The sequence below is a fragment of the Tenrec ecaudatus genome, chromosome 10, assembly GCF_050624435.1.
Source record: "Tenrec ecaudatus isolate mTenEca1 chromosome 10, mTenEca1.hap1, whole genome shotgun sequence".
In the NCBI taxonomy this organism is placed as follows: domain Eukaryota; kingdom Metazoa; phylum Chordata; class Mammalia; order Afrosoricida; family Tenrecidae; genus Tenrec; species Tenrec ecaudatus.
In genome coordinates, this window is record NC_134539.1 from 79,992,061 (window position 1) to 80,015,513 (window position 23,453).

Genomic DNA, 23,453 nt, shown 5'->3' on the forward strand with positions numbered 1-23,453 from the left:
GCACAATGTTCCAGAAGCTACACTTCAAAAATAGACGTATGTGTGCATATGCTTATATATGTAGGTGTATGTGTACACACAAGGGGGGGGTGTTTCAAAATGTTCATGGGAAAACACCATTATCTCTTTTCTTAAACAGTTTTATTGACACATAATCTATGCCTCATATAGTTCAAATATTTTAAAATCCATCTTTGAATTCCATTTTCAAAAACGTTTTGAAGCTCCACATGTATCATATACGTATCACAAATTAAAAGATAACACGATTTTTCCATGAACTTTTTGAAGCCCATAGATAGGTCCAGATGTATATGTGTGTGTGTAACATTATATCTGTCACTGCCATCAAGTCATTGTTGACTCATAGCGACCCTTGTGAGTTGCTGAGGCTACAATTGTTTGCAGGAGTAGAAAGCACAGTCTCTCTCCTGCAGAGGTGTTGATGGTTTTGAACTACTTACCATGAGGATCACAGCCCAATGCATAACTACTAGGCCACCAGGGCTCCCGGGTGCACACACGCACCCTATAGATACACACAAAATAAGAGGAGAATGACTTTACATAGCTTCATAAGTTTTCTACAGAGTTGGGTTTTTATCAGACAAAATAGAAACCAGAAAACTGCTCCTTATAGTACTTCCTTAGAGTACTGTTAGGAAGACTAGCCAACAAAAAGTCTCAAGAAATTGGGCTTGAACTTACTGACACAGAGCCCAAACCCTGGTGCCTGTTGGTTGTCACTGGTTGTCAATGGGTTGATTACTGCTCATGGTGACTCCCTGAGGCACCAAAGAACTGCTCAACTGGATTTTTGGAAGCAAATTGCTAGGCCTGTCTTCCAAGGTCTCTGGGTTAGCACTGCCCAGTATTCTCCCCGGTGCTGAGATGAGGCTTGAAAATATTTTACAACTGAATAATGAATGGGTTTGACTATTAGGTGCTGTCCAGACTCGAGGAGAGGTGCCACCTTGAGCTTGTGCTCTGGCAGGTGCATTGAGAAGTTGGGAATGAAATGGGTCACACCTGAGCTAACAGAGGCTCTCAGATATACTTTGTACTTGAACACGTTCTGACATCTTGGTAGACTTGTATGATAAGCACTTAACAGACACAGCATTTGCAGAGGCCTTTCCTTCGTGCCTGAATATCCTCTGTGGCCCTGGGAGATACAGACTACCTGTGGCATATTGCCTTGAAAGCTTTCCCATAAATTCAGGTCTCCTAACCATTTCTTCTTTTAAAAACAAACAAGCAAAGCTTTTATTGTGAATTGGAGAGGTTTACAGAGCAGATCAGTTTTCATTTAACAATTCATACGCATTATGTTGAGTGTCATCGTTTGCAACCCCCACTATAACGTCACATCTAACTTCTTGTCAGCACCAAATAATTTGTTAGTCCCTAGCCCGAGTCACAGGACCTGACGACAGCACCTCCAGAGGAGAGGCCTAAGCTGCTGTCGCACTCTTGGCTTAGAGGCAGATGTTTTATTAAATTTCGATGGGACAAAGGCTTTGGGCAGATTTATAGGATTCCTGGTGCTTGGGCACTCCCCCAAACCTCTCCAAGGTCAGCTGACCGTCAGGAGAGACTTTGCCTTTCTGTTGCTCAACTACGGACCAACATCCCTGGAGTCTTTAGACCTAAAACCATTGAACTTCCCTGAAACTGAGGAGTAATTGCCTGGAAAATGCATCACGTTCCAACAAGAGAACCAAACTGCTGCCCATTAGACTATAGCATCCATTAATTCTAAGATACATTCTGGTTTGAGAGTTTCTTAAGACTATTACCTCCTAGCTGTGTGTCCTGGTACAAAGGAACTTCACTTTGCTAAACCTCAGTTAGTGTGTCGATGGGAACAATATGTACTCATAGGGCTTTGAGAGAAGAAAATGAAATGATGCATATGAAATACTGAGCCTGGTGTCTAGCACATCACAGGACGCCACGAAAGTTGGTGCTCTAACCATGCCTGTAGGGACGGTACATTTCTCTCATTGTCGAATACACGAAGGTCAATCGACCAATGAATTCATGGGGGCTGATATTTCTAAACACACTGTGCCCAAGACCAGGAAGGGCAGATAACTGGATTAAGAACCATCGACTGACAAGCAGGATACCAACAGCAGCAGGAGTGCAGGAGGTTTGGGTGAGAAGACACATTCAATTGGGATATGGGGATTGCCAGTTCCTGAAATAAACCAGAATGCTCTAAATTAATCTTCTGGCCCAGAACTCTAAACCCTGGACTACAGATGTTAAAAACAAACAAACAAACAACACCCCCCCAAACCACTTGAAAGCACTAGAGAGCCGTCAAAAGCAATAGGAGTTGGAGGAGATACGATCTCTGAAAGAGGGTAACCACACCAAGGCATCCCCAGTTCACTGTGACCCTTGGGAGAATCGCACAGAACCAGAAAGTCAGCCATACTGGCTCGACAGAAGAGAACAGGGCTGAAGTGTGAGTTGAAAATTCAAAGGGAAATGTCAGATAGGAAAGAGCTATAGAAGGGGAAGCCCCAAACTTAGTTTAAAATTCCCCCTAAAATCTTTCTTTAATCCCCAGATAGTATCTTCTGCAGAGAGATACTCCAAAGATCCCTATAGAAAGTCGGGAGGCAGCGATTTCAAAAGGTGCATGGAAGATAAAATTTGGAGTTCAAGGCCTGCCAAGTTAAAGGGGACTTAGCAAACGCCTAAGATTCTTAATTTAACCCAGAAAAGCTGTGTCTTAAAAATAAACCCAGGACTAAACCCTGAATTATGAGAAAACAAACAAACAAACAAACCCAACTTGGACAAAGTCTAGAAACCACACCTTTATAGTATCAAAGGGATTTGCCAGTAATTTAACTGAGCACAACGTTTTGTAGAATAAGGCAATAAAATCCAGAGTTTTGTCTGAATTTATCTAGAGTTTCATCCACAATGTCCAATATTTGATAAAAGTGGGAAGCAGGGCAATGTGACTTATAGTCAAGAGAAAAAGCAGTCAATAAAACCAGGACCACTGATCACCCAGAATTTGTAGACAAGAACTTAAGAATGACTATTTTAAATACAAAGGAACTTTGAAAAGTTCATGGAGAAATAAGATTAAAAGACAATGAAATATTTTCATGAAAATGAAGGTGAAAGTGTATAAATGAATATAGTCTCAGAAGAGATATGAAACGATGAAACAGCTGGAGAATCTGAAGCTGAGAAATTAAATACCTGCTATGAAAGCATTTTTGGTTAAAGTAGATTGGACACTGCAGAATAAAGGACCCAGGTCAGAAGAAATTACCCAAGCCAAAGCACATGGGGAAAAATAAGTTATAAAAAAGTAAGTCAAATTTCAGTAACTTACAGGACAATAAATACCTAGTGTGTAAAAGGCGCTCTAAGAAGGGGCCAGGGGGCATCTGGGAAGAAAACCAATACTTAACGGAGGAATTTGCCAGGGTTTCTCCCACATTCCTAAATTTGGTGAAAACCATCTGCCCACAATCCCCAAAGCTCCATGGACCCCAAGCTGAATACACACAAAGAGCGTCACCCCTCGTCGTAGCATGACCCAACGGCTGCCGACCACAGATGAGTGAAAATCCTAAAAACAGTCAGAGGGAACAATAAAGAAACGTTTCATGAAAATTATGTATGTCAGAAACAGTAAAAAGCCATAAGGAGATCTTGAAAGAAGTCGTCTATTTGCAACATATGAAGCTTTAAGTGCTGGTGGGACTTTTGAGGTTGCAAGAGAGAGTACATTTTCTCCACCCCAAGCACACCTTCTGCAATAACATTAGACAATCATCACAGACACACACCATTCTACCGCATACACAGACTATCCCACATACTAGACTATCCCAACACTTGAAACAGGAACAAAAAAATGTGACTCTCAAGAGGTGACAAGACATGAAATACTTGAGATCATTTATCTAAGAATGTTAAGACTGTGTTCTGCCCACGCAAGTTCAGCCTCCGCAGGCCTCACCCGGACAGAAATGACCAAAAGGCAAAGAGGGGTCCCGTTCCCCCGGAACTTTAGTCTCATGATGCTCCTGTCCAACAGTGACAATGGTGGCTCTCGAGAAGGTCGCTGTCAGAGGTTTGTAAGAGCCAGCAGGCGCCAAGGTTAGAGCCCCATGAAACTGCCATGGGGCGGAGTGGGGCGGAGGGTGGGGTGGGGTGGGGTGGGGTGAGCAACAGGAGCATCCGCAGGGGCCACTTCCTGAGAGACTGCTCAGTGCCAACCATATACTAAGTAAGTGCTCAATCCTCATATCAACTCCAAGGATTGAGCAGTATTTATTTATTTGAAAGCAAAATCAAGTTTCTCAGAGAATACTATAGCTGCGTACAGTGACAGAGCAGGGTGAGTGGCAGGGACGGGTCTTCAGTTCACGTCTGTCAGACTCCCAGCCGTAAGTCTTCGTGCACTCCACAGCAGCGGGTTATGTCAAAGGAGAACCCTACTGGGTCCGCACATGTCCTTGTCCTCAGCCAAGTAACACTCCGTGGGAATCACTACCGCCAACATGCACTGAGCACTTAAGAGGCACTCAGAATGCTCACAGCAGCCCTAGGACGGGGTCCGTGTGCTAGCTCCTCTTTCCAGAGGAGAGGAAAGAGGCTCAGAGTCATGGAATGGTGGGATGAGGATTTGATTTCTAAACTGGCGCTTCCCACGTGACTGCCCAAGGCCACCAAAGGGGCAGCACACTGGGAAGACACAGCAAGCTTACCCTGCTCATCCAGTCTCCCCACACCTGAGGGGACCTCCGGAACCTTGAACTGTGAAAAGTCATTGTTTCAGTAACAGAGACTCTTGGGCTATCCCTGCGTGCACTGGGTGGGAAAGTCCTGAGAATTCCTGCGGGATGGGAGCTGGAAGGTTGGGCTTACCAAACGCCCCTGTCATCCCTAATTGCCGCTCCCAGCATTTCCATGAGCTCCAAATGCCTTGTCCCTAGCTCTCAGACATGTTGTCTTCACAGGATAAACTCTCGCCTCCTAGCACGGCCTCATCTTGGGCCACACTTCCCCTCTCTCTGCAGTCCAATGGCACTTGTCTCCACTCTCGGTAAGCACCCTTGCCTCAGGGTCTTTTCCAGTCATCTCTGCAATGTACCAAACTACCGCCCAAAACTTAACAGCCTAAACAACTCGTTTATTCAACTCATGGATTCTGGTGGGCAAGAATCCACAGACGAACAGCAAACTGGCTCGACTCGACTCTGCTCTCTGGAGCCTCAACTACCACCACCGGCAAACCTGGATCCCCTGGGGTGCTCACTTGATGGCCACATGCTGGAGTCATCTGGAGGCACCTTTCCTTGAGTATCTGGGGGATGACGGAGGGTCTCAGAGATGACGCCTGCCTACACATGGCCTCTGTGTGGCAACTTCAGCCTGGTTCAGCGCTCCCAAAGCAAGTGCCCCAATAAACGAGGCAGAGGCAACATGCCTTTTCTGGAAGTCACGCAGTGTCACTTCCACTGCATCTTACTGATTACAAGCAAGTCACAAAGCCACTCAGATGTAGAAGAAGAAAGCACAGCCCCCGCCCCCCCTCGGTGAGCGGGGTGTCAAAGGCACATTGTGGCTGAGGGGATATTGTTGTGGCCATCTCTGGGGGAGAAAAACAAAACAAAACAATCTGCTAGTCTTTATCAGGAGACTTCGATTTGCAGTGGTTAAGGGTTCAGCTGCAAATCCAAATGTTGGCAGGTTCAAACCTATCCAGTGACTCCACAGGATGAAGACCTGGCAAAAAGCCTACTCCTAGAAAGACAGTAACTGAGGAATGCAGGGCTGGGGATGGGTGATAGGGAAGGAAAGGGGATTTGGGGGGGTAAATAATGAGGGAGCACTAGAACTGATCTTGAGGGCACAGCTCATTTTAAAGGCAATTTAGCAATGGGGGGAATGCTCTAAGATGGATGTGGTACTGATTGTACAATTCCACTTGATGTCACCGAGCAACTGAACTATTCAATTGTAAGATATATAAATTATGTGCCAATAAAACTGTTGAAAAGATTAGAAGCAAACAAATACTGCAGCCTAGAAAAACCTATGGGGCAACTCCACTGCCACATGGGGTAGCGATGACGATTCAGAACCAACGTGATGTCATCCAACAATAACAACAGAGTTGTTGCACACCGTTCTCTCCAAACTTGTCACCTGGCTGATTCTCACCCTGAGTCAGGTTTCAGCTGAAGCACCACTTCCTCAGGGGCCCTTCCCTGACTGCCTGGCCCAGGCTGTGTACTTCTCATGGGCCACACTGGGCCATGACTCCCACCTCGACGGCAAGCTTGGCGAGGACAGGGGCTTTGGCTTCCAGACACGGACTCAAGTAGACTCCCAGTAAGCACTTCCTGGAGGAAGGAAGGAGAAGGTACAGGAAGAGAGAAGCAGCACCGCGGGCCTACAGATGAGCCTACAGATCAGAAACCTGGCGCACTGCCCAGGGGCAGGGAGAAGACTGTTAAAGTCTTTCTCCCAGTTTGTACCCAAATATCATCACCACCACCAACCATCATCAGGAGTTTTTGTTTTCATTTTGCTTTGTTCTATTAAGGAAAGAAGTCACCACTAGTACTTTCACTCTTGCTGCTGCTGTGCAAGCAGGGGGCCGAACAGACCTGCGTGCTGCTGTTCCCGCCGCAGCTTGCCCCCCTTGTCTCCCTCCTCTGCCCCTCTGCCTGTCCTTACCTTCTCCCTGCCTTCCCCCACGCTGGTCTATAGGACGTTTACCCTGAGGCTCCAACGTCAGCCTTCTTTCTTGCTTTGGTTGTTTGCACCTTTGCTGAGTTCCACTGATGGGGCAGGTTCCTACTGAGGACACTGGGAGTTACATTACTTGTCCCTAGAAGAGCCAGTGGGAGGTCACATTATGGAGGCAATGTTCCCCCTCACAAAATCCTGTCCTAGGAGGCAGATTACTAAGACTAGCTCATCTACAGATGCCCAAAAGGGATATCCAGTGACTTAATCAAGGCCCTTGAGTGGGAATGCAGACAATGGCCCCATCCCTAGCCTGTGGGGTTTCCACTGTCCCCAACTTCTGTGCCTACGCCCTGGGTTCTCTCCCTGGAGGCTGGGTAGAGTTTCTGAGAATGAGACCATGGCTGCTGGTGAGAGGTGGGCTGCAGGGCAGGGCGAGGCTTGGCTGGGCTACCTGCCCACCTGGAGCTGTTGTGGACAGTGCACAGGTGAGGGACCGATCCAGGGGGAGAACCTGAGTCCCAGCTGGAACAGATCTAAACCCACTACCTGAGTCAAAGGGGAAGCTCTCTGCCCTGAGTTGTTGGGGCTTAGGGGAGCCAGCGGGCTAGAGAGCAAAGTTGTCCAGGCTGTCTGTGCCAAGGAAGGAGGGGGCCAGTGAGGCCGCCAAAGCCAGGCTGGGGCGGGAGGGGCCGGGCCAGCTGGGGCTGGAGCTAGTGTGACATCACCAGGGCGGCCCGCCTATGTCTGGGGCTGAGGGGAGGCCCGGAGCCTTTCTGGGGCCTGGGGGATCCTCTTGCACTGGTGGGTGGAGAGAAGTGCCTGCAGCCAACCAGGGTCAGGCTGCGCTCACAGTTTCCTCCAGCAGCATGTAAAGCCTCCACAAAGGAGTTAGGAGTTCAAATGAGGCTGCTGCGGCTGCCCACAGCCCCACGATGGAGCCCCAGGCCTGAGTGGCACTGCCCGAGCCCCCGGACCTGCAGGGCATGGTACTGAGGCAGCCACCCGGCCCCACTGGGAGGGAAGGCAGGCTGTGAGCAGAGCCAGCGGGATCATCGGCCAGCTCCTGCCCAACCCAGTCAGAGCTCTGCTGTGGAGGCAAAGTGTGCAGAGGCCAGCCAGGCAGGGCTGCTCAGCGGCCGGTCTGGCCTGCGACTCACTCGGGACCCCTCCTGGCAGCCAGGGAAAGGCTGCCCGGCTGACGGCCAAGGTGAAGCATGTGAGAAGCTGCTCTGGGAGCCAAGCAGGAGGGCAGAGGTAAGGCACAGGGGGTGGGGATGAGCGCCAACAGCTGGCCCCATTGCTCAGGGTTCAAGAGCCCTGACCCCTCCAACTGTAGTGGGGGTAGTGGGGGTGGGGGATGGTGTGCCCTTGAACCCCAGAGGGGGCCACTCCTGCTCACACTTGGAACCAAATAAGACATCTGCCAGGGGCAGAGCCCACAGACACTTGGGCAGTGGTGATCCTTGGGGATGTGAGATCATGGGCTGGGATTTCAAGGGTTTCATTAGGAAACCTCCTTCCCTTTCTTCAGACAAAGAGCCTCTGCGGTACTGGCAGGCAGGTTCCTGGGCACAGCTTGGCAGGAGGGGTGTGTGTGCTGGTGTGTAGGTGAGTGCTTGTGGGGCAGTGGGTGATGGAGCCAGGCGCAGGCAGCAGCTAGCTGGAAGTCTGGTTGGGAACTACGCGTTCCTCTGCACCCTGGAGAGACTCAGCAAAGGCAACAAACAGCAAGTGCCCCGCGCGCGGGGTGTGGGATGTGGGGGGGAGAGGGGGGCGGAGAAGGACTCTGCAGAGCGGGGCAGCCTCTGTTCACCCCTGTGTGGCGGGTGCTGGGAGGGGCAATGTCACCCTAGGGGTTCTGCCACTGCAATGTGGGGCAAGGAGCTGCCCCAACTTCCTCTCTGTACCCTGAGGGTTCCTGCTCCTTCTTAGGGGTGGGACAGTACCTTGTTCCCCAGTGGGGGTGGGGGCATGGCTGGGAACTGGGGGGAGGATGTGGCTTCTCTGGGACCCCAGCAGGGGGGCAGCGAGAGCTTCACATACCAAGTCCCTTGAAAGCACTCAACATTAGATAACATTTCCAAACAGAAGATTCTTCTCTGATCCCTCCCTTCTCCTGATGTGATATGTGTGTCACGCGTCAGTGACTGCCTCTGCTGTGGGATTCCCAGAGCTCCCAGAGGCCAGTCGGGTTACTCAGAAAAGGATCTCCTTTCACTGGGGCTTGGAGGAACGCTGAGATGGCCACTTCCAAAGCTGCCAAAGGTCCACCACGTGGCACTGTTTCCAACTCAAGGCAGAGAGGGGAGTGCAGGTGAGCCGGGCTCAAATGTTAGTGCTAGGCATGACCAGGCCAGGGACTCCGGCCGGACACTTAGCTCCTCTGAGCCGAGAGATCGGTCAGAAGCATGCCTCGCACAGGAACAGCCAACGTGCAGATTATAGTTACCTTTGGCCAGACACTTCTGGAATCTTCACAACCACCCTTTGACACCGGTACTGTCATCCACTTCTGTCTTACTGGTGAGGAAACTGAGGCACAGAGGTTCAGTGACGTGCCCAAGACCACTAAATGTCAGTCCTGGGATTTGAACCTGGTGGCATGGTTTCAGAATGCCCACCCACAGTGAGGCTCTTAGCAGAGTGCCTGGTGGGCCCTCAGAAAACATTACCACTGATCATGTTAACTACCACAATCAATTCCGAGACCCAACTCTCCCCCTGTGCTGGGTGCATCCAGCTGGAGTTTTCAGAACCTTGTAACTGGCAGAGCTGCTGCTATGGCTGGTACCAACACCTACCCTGGGGGCCTTCCAAGAGCTTGAGGAGGGCTTTCTGTCTGGGGCTTGGGGCGGAGACCACCTGTAGCATGTTTGGATCCTAAATGTCCACACCAGGGCCAAGTGCAGAGGCACAGACAGAAGGACCTCGGGCCACTCTATTATCAACCTTATAGGAAGAGCAGCCTCCCATTCCCATAGGCGCCACTTGTCTGTCTGTCTATCAGTCTCCCCACCAGAGCCTCAGTGAGCTACTTCAGTGTTGCCAGAGGACTGAGGGACAGGCAAGACCTTTCCCTCGTGCCTAACACCAAGTCTGGCCACAGTGTGTGCCACAGACCACAGCCAAAACTGTGTATCTTGGGCCAGGAGGGAAGTTCAGAGGTCTCCCCTGAGCTCTTAGGAACATTCTGAAAAGCTGACGTTAAACCTCTGCTTCTCCAGTTCAAGGCCTCTGGGGCTGCCCAGCCAAAGGTGTAATAGTGGCTCACTGTGTCCTCATTACTCCACAAAGGCAGTCTTGATGGAACAGACAAACAACATGGGGAGTACGTGGTCCAGGAGGACCCTGTACATCATCACTGTAAGCTCACAAGCTATGCAACTAAGCCAGCCTACCTCCATTTTTCCATCACATAGTGGTTTACTGAGCACCCACTGGGCTTCCTAAGATGCCTGCATTCTCTCATTTCATCCTCACAACCCTAGGAGGTAGGTCCTAGAAGACTCAGAGAGGTTAGGTAACATGCCCAAGGTCACACAGGGAAGAGGTGGGACTGATCCCAGGGCTTTTTTCACCTCCCTCTGCTGCTCCGTTGGAGGAGCTTTGACGCTCTGTGAAGCCAGCTACATCCCGTTCTGGTGGTCGTCCTATAGAATACTGGATCAACCATGTGAAATCCAGGAGTTCCCCTGATTTTCATGTACCATTTGCTCTGAGCAGATTTCAAACCAGTTCTTCCTGGTTCAAGCCTGGCCAATGAAGTGATACTAGAATTGATCTGAATTTGTAAAATATGTGTGTACTGAAATCATAACCATGATGGGCAAATATAAGGGCCATGCCCCACTGGAAACAATCTTTGGCTTACCAAACAAGGGCCATGTGCATGTTGCATAGAACCAAATCTCTTGATCAGCACAGTCAGAACCAACAGTGCCCACAGCCACTATGGCGGCCAACCTTAATGCTCTGAATGTGTGCTACTCTCCGTAGTCTGCCGAATAGTCTCCACATCAGGCGTCTGAAAAGGATCACTACGTCTCTTACAAGTCTCCCATCCTAGGGTTCTGATGCATCATTTTTACTGTGCTGGTTATCATTTCGGATACATCCACATTTTACAAATTCAGATTGGTTCCAGTTTTGCTTCACTGGCCATGACTGAACCAGTTCGAAACAGTGCCTCTGAGACAGACTAGGCATTTTCATTACCCCTCTTCCAGATGAGTGGTGTAAGGTTAGGGTTAGGGGCAGGTTCAACAGAGATTCCAAGTTAGGCCGACTGACTTCAACATCTGTGTACTTGGGGCCCCTGAAATGCTGCCTCCCCACAGCAGCACCAGAGAACTCTGGTGCCAATCCAGCTAGGGCAGAGCCTCAGGGAAATGTGTTTATGCATTTTCTGCATCCCGGCTTGGAGACTGTTAGGGTTTCAGAATCAGAACTCTGGTCCTTATGGTCTACACTAGGCCATACTTGAGCAATTCCAAGAAAATGCCAGGAGATGGCAAGTCCCTACATTAGAACAAACAGCAGCCCCACCAGGATCAGCGGCACATACAGCATCTGGCCTCTCACTGAGTCAAATCCCATTTAATCTGTAATAGTCCAATGGACAGTAGTCAGATGGGGAGGGGATGGGGCGGGGTGGGAATGAGTAAGGAGTGCCTACCATTTGTTGAGCATACACTGGAGATCAAACTCAGACCCAACCCTCCTCCCAGAGTCCTCAGCCCAGCGGGAGGCAGGGGGACAGTAAACCCAATAATCACATGAATGTTCCACTGTGAGACGGTTGTAAAGAGGAGGCACATGGCATTCAGTAAGATGGAGGGTTCTGTCCCGACTTTACAGAGATAGAAATAGAGGCACGGAGGGTGCAGCCCATCTCCCCAGGCCTCCCCACTGGCAGGCCAACAGCAAAAACTACAACTCTGGCCCGTCTGACAAAGCGCGTGCTCCCTGTGCCCCAGCTTGCTGCCCGTCCTGGGCAAGCACACTTCGGAAATCTCGAGAATGAATCCATTCATTGAATAGCGTTTCTTTCCCATGGATTTATAGAAAACACCCCAAATAGAAGGGTTATTCAGTCACAGGCGGCACGGAGCTTGTGGCGATGGAGAGGTCATGTCACAAATCTCATTCTAGTATGACAAATATCGCATTCCCTCGCTTATAATGTGCATTGACTGCATGCCACGTGACTGACGTGATAACCGCTTGGGGTGAGGTCAAGTGAAACCATGTCCTGTGACACGACATTGTCCTGTGACACATCCACGCAAGGCAGCACGTTCTGCTCACAGCAGTGCTGACATGTTGGGTAGGGAACCTGTCTCTTACAATCCAGCTAGTATGTTCGCTCGGCTAGCTAGTGAAACCAACCTGTTTTGGGGCCAGCAGCGCCAGCGTCCGGCCTACTCCTAATTCTCCAGGAAGGCTGGCTCAAGAGCACTGTGAGGAAGCCCAGAACGAAGCCTTTGTTTCCAAGAGATGCCTCAGGAGCCACTCAGCATCAGGCATGCCCAAAGCCCTGCCTAAGGGGGTCTCACTCCAGACGCCAAGGGAAAAAGGCTGCATGTCTGTCCTAGTCACCAGTGAGCCACCAGCACCTACTTTAGGACCAGGCGGAGGAAGACAGGGAGGACAGAAGGAAGGGTAGGAACAGGCCAGCTAGCAAACCTTGGAGCCAGGATGTGAGGCAAACAGACCTCTCAAGCCTGTGTGCTATACCATTCCCCGCTGAGAGTCCAGCCAGACCTCCTCCTAGCCCCTGCCCCACCCACCCCCTTCTACCTCATGGCCCTGCCCAACTCTCCCCAGCAGGACAAAGTGCCCCACACAGCCCTGGGGGCCCCTTCGAGAGCAGGACATGGGTCACCGCTCTCCTTCTTTCCCAACCCTGTGAGTCTCTGAGCACAGCGCCCTTACCTCACCCGTCTTGTTCCCACTCTACTGCCAGGCCAGGGCCCACGGGCGACATTGGGGAGCTATGTCGCACAAATGACATCCTTGAATTCTATTCAGTAACCCAGATGCCATCCCCAGTGCCCAGGGAATCAGTGCTAGGACTACACCAGCAGAGGATGCATGCAATCAATGTCCTGGGTGCTGTGAGGGAAGCACCCACACCGCACTTAGGGAGCTGCAGAAGGAAGCGAGACCCTCACTGTGAATGGCTGGCTTCAGAGAGAAGCGGATTCTGGAGATAAGCCTAGAGAGCAAAGCACGATTCATGAGGAGAAGTATGGCGACGGTGCTCCAGGCAAGAGCAGCAGCATGTGCAAAGGTGGGGAGGCAGGAAAACACAGCTCTTTTTGTGAGCAGGACCCTGTGACATGACGAGAAAACCAGCCCTGGAGCCACAAGCCATGAGACTCACAGAGACAGGGAGGCCAGTGAGGACTGGGTGGGGGCGAAGCCTGGCTCTCTGGGCCCCTGGGTAAGTGCCTTCATCTCTTGCCTCTGTTTCTTCATCTGTAAAATGGAGATAAGCATAGCTCCTGCCTCACAAAGTTAGGGAAAGGCACAAAATGTGCTGTGCCCGTGTGCATCCCAACAGGCCAAGGTGGCCTTGGTGCCAAAAGTGGGAAGCAGTATTTAGCCCAAAAGAGCAGCTCCCAAGCAAGGCCTGGCATTCCCAAGAAGCCACTCCAAGTTAGCACTGCCTACTCAGCCCCTGGCTGCTCCCTCTTGGGAGGCTCCCCCAGGTCCAGGGCTCTGGAGCCAGCACAGTCAACGCAGAAGCTGGGCTCTAAAATGGCTTCTGCAGACTCTCGCCTGCCTCGCTCTGTTGGCAAAGGCTCCTGGCAACGAGGGCTCAGTGTGCGCGCTTTGGGGGGAATCTCAAAATGGTTCCCAAATAATGCACTGTGGAAAGCAACAGCAGTATCCTTGTCCCTCTGGCGAAGGCAGCCAGCTCCCTACTGCCTAACCACAGCCCCTCTTGCCCTATGATCTCACAGTGTGACCACAACCCACCCACCGCCTCTGTGCACTCAGCTCTGCCCTGGCCTGGAATCAGCGACTTAGCAGTGGCAGTAGCACGTGGGCCTGGAGTATCAGGCCCCCCGCACCCCCACTGCCCCAAATGCTACTCTTGCAGGCAAATTGGTGCTTTGGATTGTCTACTCCTCTGGCTCACCCCTGGAGAAGGGCGGGGGGGGGGCAGGGACTAAAGCAACTGCATGTGTTCATCAATTATGAGACACATTCTGATCACAGAAATGTTGAGATATGGGCTAGGGTTCGGAACCAAGACTCTTTTAGGCAAGCTGTAAGGGTCAGGCCCTGGTTACAGCATTACAGCTGGTTGGCAGACAGACGGTTACATTAATAAATGGATGGAAGAGGAGATGGATGCGAAGATGATTTCTTTGAAGATTTTATAAGAGCTGGGGCAGGATCTGGGAATTGGCTCATGACTCCCTGGGTGCCCACATAGCTAGGTTTTCGGCGAGGAATGATTCACAGGATCCCAGGCTGGGAGGGGACGGCAGTTGGAGATCTGGATCCTCCCTCCCTGGCCTTCAGGCTGGTAGTGAATCATCCAGGACAAATAGTGCATAGTCCCTTTTCCAGGGTTTCTAAGGCAAGGATGCCACTGCTCACCTTAGATGCCCATTTTGGGATTTCACCACCTGGATGATCAAAAGGCTCTTTCTAACATCCACAAAGCGCTCTCCTGTACTGACTGAAACCACTTCAACTTATTCACTCAATAGTGACCAAGCGATCTGTACCCTGGCCATTGAGCCTCTTATTCATAGAGGTTGGGGAGACAATGTTGCCCGATGAGAAGTCATGGCCTTGGGAGTCAGACTATAAAATTCTAGTCCTAATGTCAAGAGGTCTGGGGCAAGTGACCCAACCTTTCTGGACCTGAGTTTCCTCCACAGCAAGACACAGCTAATAATTCCTTTCTCCTAAGTGAGGGAATCACATCACCGATTGCCCAATTAGAACATGCTAGATGAAAGTGGGTGCTCTTGATGCACTGGAGTTGTGGTGTTACTGTGTGTGCCATGGATTGCCCGAAGAACAAACCGATCTGTCTCGGGAGAAGGACAGTCAGCATGCAGCCTCAGGAGGGAAGATGACCATGTTATCAGGAGGGACCAGTCCCTGCAGAAGGACACCATGCTTGGTAAGGAAGAGGGTCACTAAAAAGAGGAAGGCCCTCAATGAGGTGACGGACACAATGGCTTCATGGCAACGCTCGTGACGATGGTTCAGGACCATTCTGGGCAGCTGTACAAATGGGCGCCAGGAGTCAGAAACAGCCTGGTGCCAACTAACAAAACTACTGATAATTATACAACACAGCAGGCCTCAATTAGGGAAAGCCAGGGTGGATGAGCCCCTGCTCCTAAGGTTTTCAGAGGACGAGGTAGAACAACTAGGGGAGGGTGGGCACACAAAGGGTAGGTCTAGCAAACAACAGGTGCTACTGTCAACACAATAGGTCTTGTGGCCAGCTGGGCCCTTGAGGTCCTTTTCTTTACGATTCTTCTATCACCTGGATCACTCCCTGGTTCTAGAATCTAGATGCCCAGTGGGGGTGAGTCCCACCCCCCTAGTAAGTCATACATTTCAGCCTGGTTTAGTCCTGCTTTGGTTTAATGATCATGATTCATGCTCAAGTCCCTCAGACGCACTCAAGCTCCCAGGTCCCAGCTGCCCCGAACTCAGACGTTAGGGGCAAGCTGAGCCCTCTGAGGACTAGGCAGCAGTTACAAATCCCCTCGCGCCTGTGGCAGAGGCCCTGTCCTCAGGCTGCTTACAGTGCTGGGGCGTCTCCTGTGGCCTGGATGTGGCCTCCAACAAGCAGGTAGGACAGGGCAGGGCTGGCTGGGTAAGGTAAGGTGGGCTTTGAGGAAGGAGATCCAGCAACCTGGGCTCATGATGAGAGAACATTCTGAGAGCTGCATGTAATTCAGAGATCTTCCTGCCATTGGGGGATGTTATGAGCTCTCTGTCTTCTCTTCTACAGGAGGGAGGCAGGGCAATCTCTTTCACTCTGACACTTTGGTTCTATATGTTTCGTGGTCCACCTGTAAAGCATAAGTTGGGGTTCTGTTATCAGCTTTACCACCAAGGATGTGATGACCTGGGGCGAGCGGTTTCCTTTCCTGCAATTAGGGATCGTCAGCCCTGTGGTTAAGAAGTACCCTTGTGGGAGTGAAAGCAGTGTTGTAATGTAAACGTACAAAGGCTGGTAGACTTGTGGCCCCCAGAGTGGCAGAGGGCACAACCCTGGCCTCCTGCCCAGGGCAGTTGGTAGGACGAAGTGAGAAAAGGTATATAAAATGCTTGAACCACCGGTTATAATCAGCTCTTACTTTTATCATCTGAATTTTTAAATTCCAAACCTTGGAAGTGAGCTCTCCAAAGTGTGCCCAGGCTGGTAACTTCCACCACCTTGCAGGAAGCACGGGTCTGCCTTTTGGAAAGGGTCCCTCCACAAGGCAGTTTCTCATCCAGCTGCCGAGCGGGAGAAATGAGTGGGATGTGGGCACTTGGTGTGTGGCCCCACCACACCAGGCCAAGCGGGGACACGCAGGAGCAGTCCACAGGCGACTGGGTGGGACCCAAGCCCTGGGGAGGCTGCCTCCCAATGTGTACAGGCAGTCACGTGGAGGGGCACGCTGGGCTCACTTGTGGGGAGGGAAACCCGAGCATCATGGAAACTCCTCACAACACAATGTGGAAAAGCAATTTTAAGAATCGTTTGCATTTTAATTTTGAAGCCAAGGAAAACAGTTGGATTTGCTTTTCTTTGTTGGTCAGAGGAAGAAACTGAAGCTCATCGCTTTGATTGGAGATGAGTTCTTCTCCAGGCCGAAGTGGGCCGGAGTGCTAGGGGGTTATTTCTCTTGGGATGAAATTAGTTGAATAAATATCAGGAGAGCAAAAAATATACAAACTAATTTCTGCCCATTGAGAACTGCCAAGCTAGCAAATACCTAGGGGCCAGAGACTTGGGATCTCTAAGGAAAATAAGTGACCCCAGGGCCTTGGGAAGCCCAAAGAACATCGCCCTTGGTTGTCAGGCAGAACTGAGTTCCAGGCCCAGCTCATCTCTTGGCTTCCCTGTGCTCCTCGGCAAGTCTCCGGGGCTTAGTCTGGGTTTCAGAGTCTTTCTTAATGAAATGGGAGAGCAATGACCTTGCTGAATTACCTGGGAGCCTGCCTGCCAGGTACCCTGCACAGTGCCCTCCCCTGCCTTTTATCCTTATAACCTAATCTGCTTCAAGTCACCCCCACTAAGCCCAGTCCCGCCAGTGACATAACAGAACCCAGAATCTTACAGCTTCAAGATTTATCCCCCTACTATCAATGCAACTATAAACCTGATGCCTTTTTTGAGCTTCAGCCTCCTCAGTCTCTCAAACGGACACACTTACTCAATGATATGATGTGTATCCAAAGGGCCTTGTGAACCCCAAAACCTGTAAGAGTAGAAGTGTTAGTTGTCAAGTCTGGTTGACTTTTGAATGTTGTTAAGTGTTGTCGAGTCGGTTCCAACTCAGAGCAACCCTGCATACAACAGGACAAACACCACCTGGCCCTGAACTGTCCTCACAACTGTCAGGCTCAAGCCCATCGTGCAGTCACTGTGTCAATCCCCTTTGCTGAAGGCCTTCCTCTTTCGCTCCCGCTCTACTTTACCAAGCATAGTGCCCTTCCCCAGGGACTGGCCTCTCCCGGTGTTTAATGCAATATTCACAAGAGGCTCCTTAAAGACATCATGGTCTAGAAGGGCGTTTGCACATCCCTTGTCTCTCCATCCTGTGCGAGATGCTAGGGACACCAGGACAAGCAGGGCCCAGGCTAACCAGTGGGCTGCTTCAGCGCCTGGGCACTGGGACCAGACAGATTGTCTGGGTCGGAGCCCAGCTCATGAGTGGATCAAGTCCTCTGAGTCCTCCTGTACAAATTGGGGGGAAAGGGCATCTCTTCATAAGGTTCCTGTAAGAATTCAACACGCTGTCTGCTGTACCAGCACTCCTAATATGAGTTCTTCTTAGCACTGTTGTTGTCCTTGTTACCCTATCGCAGCGATTGTTGTTCCAATCTCTAGTTTATGAAGGGCACCCATGCCCCATACCTAGTGTACAAGGCAGGTCTGATCACCTCCATGTCAAAGAAGAGGTTGAGCCTTTGGGATCTCAAGTCCAAGTGCACAGAATTTTTCCCAGGAAGCTGTGAGAGCCCATGGGGGAGATAGATGAGATCCAACTATAAGCAGCATGGCCTGCCTGCATCTTGAGGCCTGGGAGGGCTTGGAAAACAACTCTTCCCTGAAGCCAACTTGCCTCCCTGGGTCTCTCTGGCAGTTCCTCGGCCAAGGTAGGAGGCCAGGGCAGCACAGAGAGGTGTTTGTCACCAGGTACAGCAGGTGAGCAGCCTGCAAAGGCAACAGCTGCAAGAGGCCCGCCCTAGCCAGGGGGCTGCTTCTCCCCATTGTTCTCAGGCTTGAGCTGCAGCCAGCAGCCAGCAGCCAGCACAGGAGCAGCCAGAGTGCCGTTGGAAACCAGGCAAACACTGACAAACTCAGTCTGGTTTCCAATGACGTCACTGCAGCCCCAGCTCTCAGCAGAACCCTACCGAAGGCACGTGCATGCCTTTCTCTGTGCCTGCTGGAGAGGCTTGTGCTGGTCACTGAGTCACCACTTGGGCTTTGTCATTTAAGTGGAAGACAGCTCAGCATGGTCTTGTCCAGGAGCACAGGGCTGGTTTTGCAACTACTGTATATACTTGTGTATAAGTCGAGTTTTTCAGCACAAAAAACGTGCTGAAAAACTGGGATTCGGCTTATACATGGGTCAGTGGTAGCCCAGCGAGGTGTAACATCTCACAGGTGATTGCCGGTCCTCTGCTGTTCATTCAAAGCCCCGCTGACACTGCAGGGCTTTGGATGTTTGTTTACTCACATCTAACCAATCAGAGCCGTCCTATGATGTGGATGGCTCCAATTCACAGAAAAACCCATAGTGATTCACTTACAACGGCAGCTGAGCTGGTAAGGATGTGTCTGTGGCTGTGCTCCGTCTCTCCCCTCTGGTCTCTGTGTTAATTCACATCCTGCATTTCCCTCCCTAGGCTTATACTCGAGTCAATCAGTTCTGGTTTCCCAAGTAATAATTAGGTACCTCGGCTTATACTCGGGTCGGCTTATATTCGAGTATATATGGTACTCGCTGGCTGGCACAGAGTGGAGCCAGGACCCAGCCACTTACCTGGGAAGCCTGCAAAGTGCCCTGGGAAGATAAAATCATCAGGTCCTGTGCCAGGGTTGTTAGGTTCCAGGATGGCAAGCCTTCAAGATAGGGAGCTACTGAAGTGTCCTGAATGGAAGAGGGACCTGATCTGACAGCTGCATTGAGAACATACCAGAACAAGAACAGGGATTCCAGTTCTGGCAAGAAGAAAACACAGCTATGCAGAGCAGGCAGAGGGAGTGAGGGAAATTAGCAGGATTCTGGAAATATTTCCAGGATATTGCTATTCTAATTTGGTGGATACCAAGAAAGAAAGGGAGTCAAGGGTGACCCCAAGGCTTTTTGACCTGGGTAACTTCAAGAGTGGAGCTCCCACTCACTAGTACAGGAAAAACTGTGGGCGAACAGGGTGGGATGGGGTGTGGGGTAAACCAGGAGTGCCTCTTTGGGGATAAGTTACGTTTGAGATGTCTAGTAAATATTTGGGAGTGTCGCAGAGCAGTTAGACGTATGAGTCTGGAGTCCAGGGGAGTGATCTGGGTTGGAGAAATAGTGTGGCAAGTGCCCGTGCTTGAAAGCCAGACTAGAGGGGATCACCAAGGCAAAGGAGAGGTCATGCTGGGCACTGAGCCCCTGGACATGAAGAGGAGAGGCATGGGAGAATGCGTGAAGACACAGCCAGTGAGGCCACAAGGAGGGGTGGTGTCCTGGGAAGGACCTCCATGAGGGAAAGGCCCTCTATGTCACACCCTACTGAGAGGCAAAGCAGGAGTCAGCGGAGGTCAAACGAAGACTCCTGGGTCTGGATCATGGGACAAAGGCCCGATAAGAGTGGGAGCAGAGAAAGGGGGGAAGAGAGGGCCTGCCAGCAGTGAGACAACATGGGCGACCCCGACAAGTAGATCAGAGACAGGGCGCATCAGCAGCCGGAGGCAGGATGGGAGGTCAGGGGAAGATTTCGTTTAAGTGGAGAGAAATAACTGCACACTTGAAGGAAACACACAATCATGTAAGAGAGATGGGGAGGACTGCCGGCGCAATGACCTTGAGCAAGCCAGGCGGACCCGGTGTACACCCATCCCCCTCCCTCTTGGCCTAACTCTTATTCATCCCTCATGGGTCAGTGTAAAGGCCACTTTCTCAAGGAAGCTTTCTTGACCTTTCCGAGTAGGCCAGCTCCCAGGCCATGCCATTTCATAGCATGTAACACAGCTGCTTCACAGCATTTAGAAATTACAATGATGTGGAAGCTCTTTGAGGGTAGAGGCTGGGCCTGCCTTGTTTCTAGAAGTAGCTCCAGCAGCTAGCACACAGTAGATGTCTGATGGGCAGCCAGTGAAGGAATAAATGGTCCAAGAATAGAACTGAAACAAATCCCAAAGCACGTGTCTGTTTTTTGCTCCTGTCTGATTTCATCACATTGCAGTGATCGGAACCATGCAGTTACTGGCTATTGCAAATATTTGGATTTAGAGGAGCTCATTTGTTTGTTCCTGTTTGGGCTCTGTAGCTTGGCTAACACACAGATTACAGACATGTGACCGGACACATCCTCCCACTGATGACGCCCACTACAAACCAAACCCATTCTATACTGTCTAGCAGCTCACTCATTTTACAAAGATGTGCCAGAAGTCTACTTAGACAACATCCTAGGGGTAGGACACAGCAGCTGGCCTCACACAGCTTCAAGTCCTACATAAGAACTATATCTCTATGACTGCTCACAACTGGGACAGATGTTTCAAAGTCCAGGGGGTTATGTAGGAGGGGGAGACCAGTCTAAGGAGTCCATGGTAGGAGGAGAAAGGAGAGTGAAAGCTGCCCAGGTGGTTCTCCAGCTGCAGTCTAGGAGCATAGCAAGAGGGCTGTGGGCACAGAGCTGGCTTCAGGAGCTGCAGGGCTGTTACCTCAGGCCTTCAGATATCCCATGTCCCTCCCTTTTATGGTGTCATTCTGCTGGGGCCTCTGTTTCCTCCCATGGTTTCCAGAGGGCTGCCCTCCTCTCTGACTCCAGGAGAGTCGAGCTGGCCCTCCTGAAGATGCATTTCCAGGAAGTTTTACCTGGAGAGAAGGCTGAGGCCACTCCCAGTGATTGGGGTATCACTGACTTTTCCATTCTGTTTCCTTTCATAGATTTTACTCACAAAGTAACCATTTTGCAAGGACCATGAGACCGCTGTGTGTGGCGTGCTGGTGGCTGGGCCTGCTGGCCGCTGTGGGAGCTGCTACAGGCCGGGAGAATGGTTTTGAGGGCTCGGAGGAAGGCACACCAAAAGAGTTCGTTTACCTGAACAGGTACAAGCGGGCGGGTGAGTCCCCAGACAAGTGCACCTACACCTTCATCGTGCCCCAGCAGCGGGTCACGGGTGCCATCTGCGTCAACTCCAAGGAGCCCGAGGTGCTGCTGGAGAACCGCGTGCACAAGCAGGAGCTGGAGCTGCTCAACAGCGAGCTGCTCAAACAGAAGCGGCAGATCGAGACGCTGCAGCAACTGGTGGAGGTGGACGGCGGCATCGTGAGCGAGGTGAAGCTGCTGCGCAAGGAGAGCCGCAACATGAACTCGCGGGTCACGCAGCTTTACATGCAGCTCCTGCATGAGATCATCCGCAAGCGGGACAACGCGCTGGAGCTCTCCCAGCTGGAGAACAGAATCCTCAACCAGACTGCCGATATGCTGCAGCTGGCCAGCAAGTACAGGGACCTGGAGCACAAGTACCAGCACCTGGCCACACTGGCCCGCAACCAGTCGGAGGTCATCGCACAGCTGGAGGAGCACTGCCAGCGTGTGCCTGCGGCCAGGCCCGTCCCCCAGCCACCCCCCGCCACACCCCCCCGGGTCTACCAGCCGCCTACCTACAACCGCATCATCAACCAAATCTCTACCAATGAGATCCAGAGTGACCAGAACTTGAAGGTGCTTCCGCCCACTCTGCCCACCATGCCCACCCTCACCAGCCTCCCGTCCTCCACAGACAAGCCGTCGGGTAAGTCCTTCACGGATCAGAGTCGCCAGAGTAAGTGGGGCCAGGGGAGGACCACCTTCTTTGAATGGGGGCTGAAAGCAGCGCTAGGAGGGAAGAAGAATCTAAGAAGAGAACAAATGTTCTCAGCATGTGAGGAAAGAGTCCAAAGCCTTCCATTCTCTAGGCTCCACAGCTGATGGTCTGTGTTGGCTCACAGAAGGTCTTCCTACAAGCCTGGGTATGCCAGACTCCAGGGCCATGCCTGGCAGAGAGCAGGTATTCCCTAAATACACCAACAAATAGACAGCAGGCCAACCAAGAGGAAAGAGCTATCGCTTTAGATGTATGAGAAACACACCGTAGGGACCAGGGAAGGGAGTACTTTCTAAAGTCCACACACTTCCTAGAGTCCGCTGCTATCTAGACTTCTCAGGGACAATTCAATATATCCTTCAGTATATGTCACCCCTCAACATGAGGAAATTCTCAGAATGCCATTGGGGGCAAGACGACGGTTGCCGATGGGGAGGAAGAAGCTGCTGTAGGCTCTGAAGCTTGACGGGGAGCCTGCTGGGTACTCTCATGTGCATGACACCATGAACCCCTGCAGCTCCGACTTATGGACAAGTTGTCTGAAGCCCTAAGAGGTTAAGGAGCTTGTTGATGGGCTTAGGCTCCTCAAGCTAGATTTTATTGATGCTGTTTCACTTGTGCTTGCTCCCCTGACTGAATGTCAGCATCCGCCCAGCCTCATGAAACAGAGTCTGTGTCCTTCCAGGACCCTACTGGGCCTTCCAAATGCACCGTCTCATGAGAACTAGAGTTGCCTGTGCAGAAATGAAACATGTATCTGCAGTCAGAGATTTGGGTGCCATGTGGTTGTCATAAACAGGAAACATTTTTTCCTGGGAAATATCCTGTTGTACTTGACCCCTCTGAAAAGCGCCACCAGTCCTGGGAAGCACAGCTTCTTGCTAATCCCAGAAAACACTACACTTGAGGGCGGGAGGGTGGCCAGTGCAAAGGACAAGGGTGGCACTGTGGGCAGGTCACGGGTCAGAGGGGGTGGGGAAGGCAGATGCAAGGGCTGCAGCACCTTGAAGGAAAGGCCTTCACTGGAGGAGGAGGAGCTGCGGTGAGAATACGTGTTCTAGAGTCAACTAACCTAGGTTTCAACCAGGTAAGTCACTTTGTCCCTCTGAAACTGTTTCCTCATCTGTCAACTGAGGATTAAAATGGGGCCCACTTGAGGATTAGGTGAAATATTGTGAGCATATGTGCACACGTGTGCGCACGCACACACACACACACAATGTATTGAGTACAGTGCCTGTCAATGATAAATTTCAATGCATGGTAGCCATTCGTCTCTTTTGGTCTTGATGTCTTTATCTTAAAACAAGGAAATTGAAATATGCAAAGCCTCCCTTGCTAGCTCTGATTCTCTGCTGCTGCTGAGTGCCCCGTCTGTCCATGTGTCTGTTTGAAATGAAACCGTCCTGAAAGGGAGGGTATC

The 23,453-nt window shown here is 51.1% G+C and overlaps 2 protein-coding genes across 3 annotated transcripts in view; one reads left to right on the top strand and one right to left on the bottom strand.

Annotated features, from left to right (window-relative positions):
• Positions 1–23,453, bottom strand: part of RALGPS1 (Ral GEF with PH domain and SH3 binding motif 1) — a 362,265-nt gene that overhangs the window by 106,191 nt on the left and 232,621 nt on the right. The gene's annotated exons all lie outside the window — the stretch shown is intronic.
• ANGPTL2 (angiopoietin like 2) overlaps positions 7,516–23,453 on the top strand; it is a 32,755-nt gene continuing 16,817 nt past the window's right edge. The window contains exons 1-2 of the mRNA XM_075560765.1: positions 7,516–7,998; positions 21,108–21,958. Coding sequence (XP_075416880.1) covers positions 21,142–21,958 — 817 coding nt within the window. The 5' untranslated portion in view covers positions 7,516–7,998; positions 21,108–21,141. The remainder of the gene's footprint in view (positions 7,999–21,107; positions 21,959–23,453) is intronic.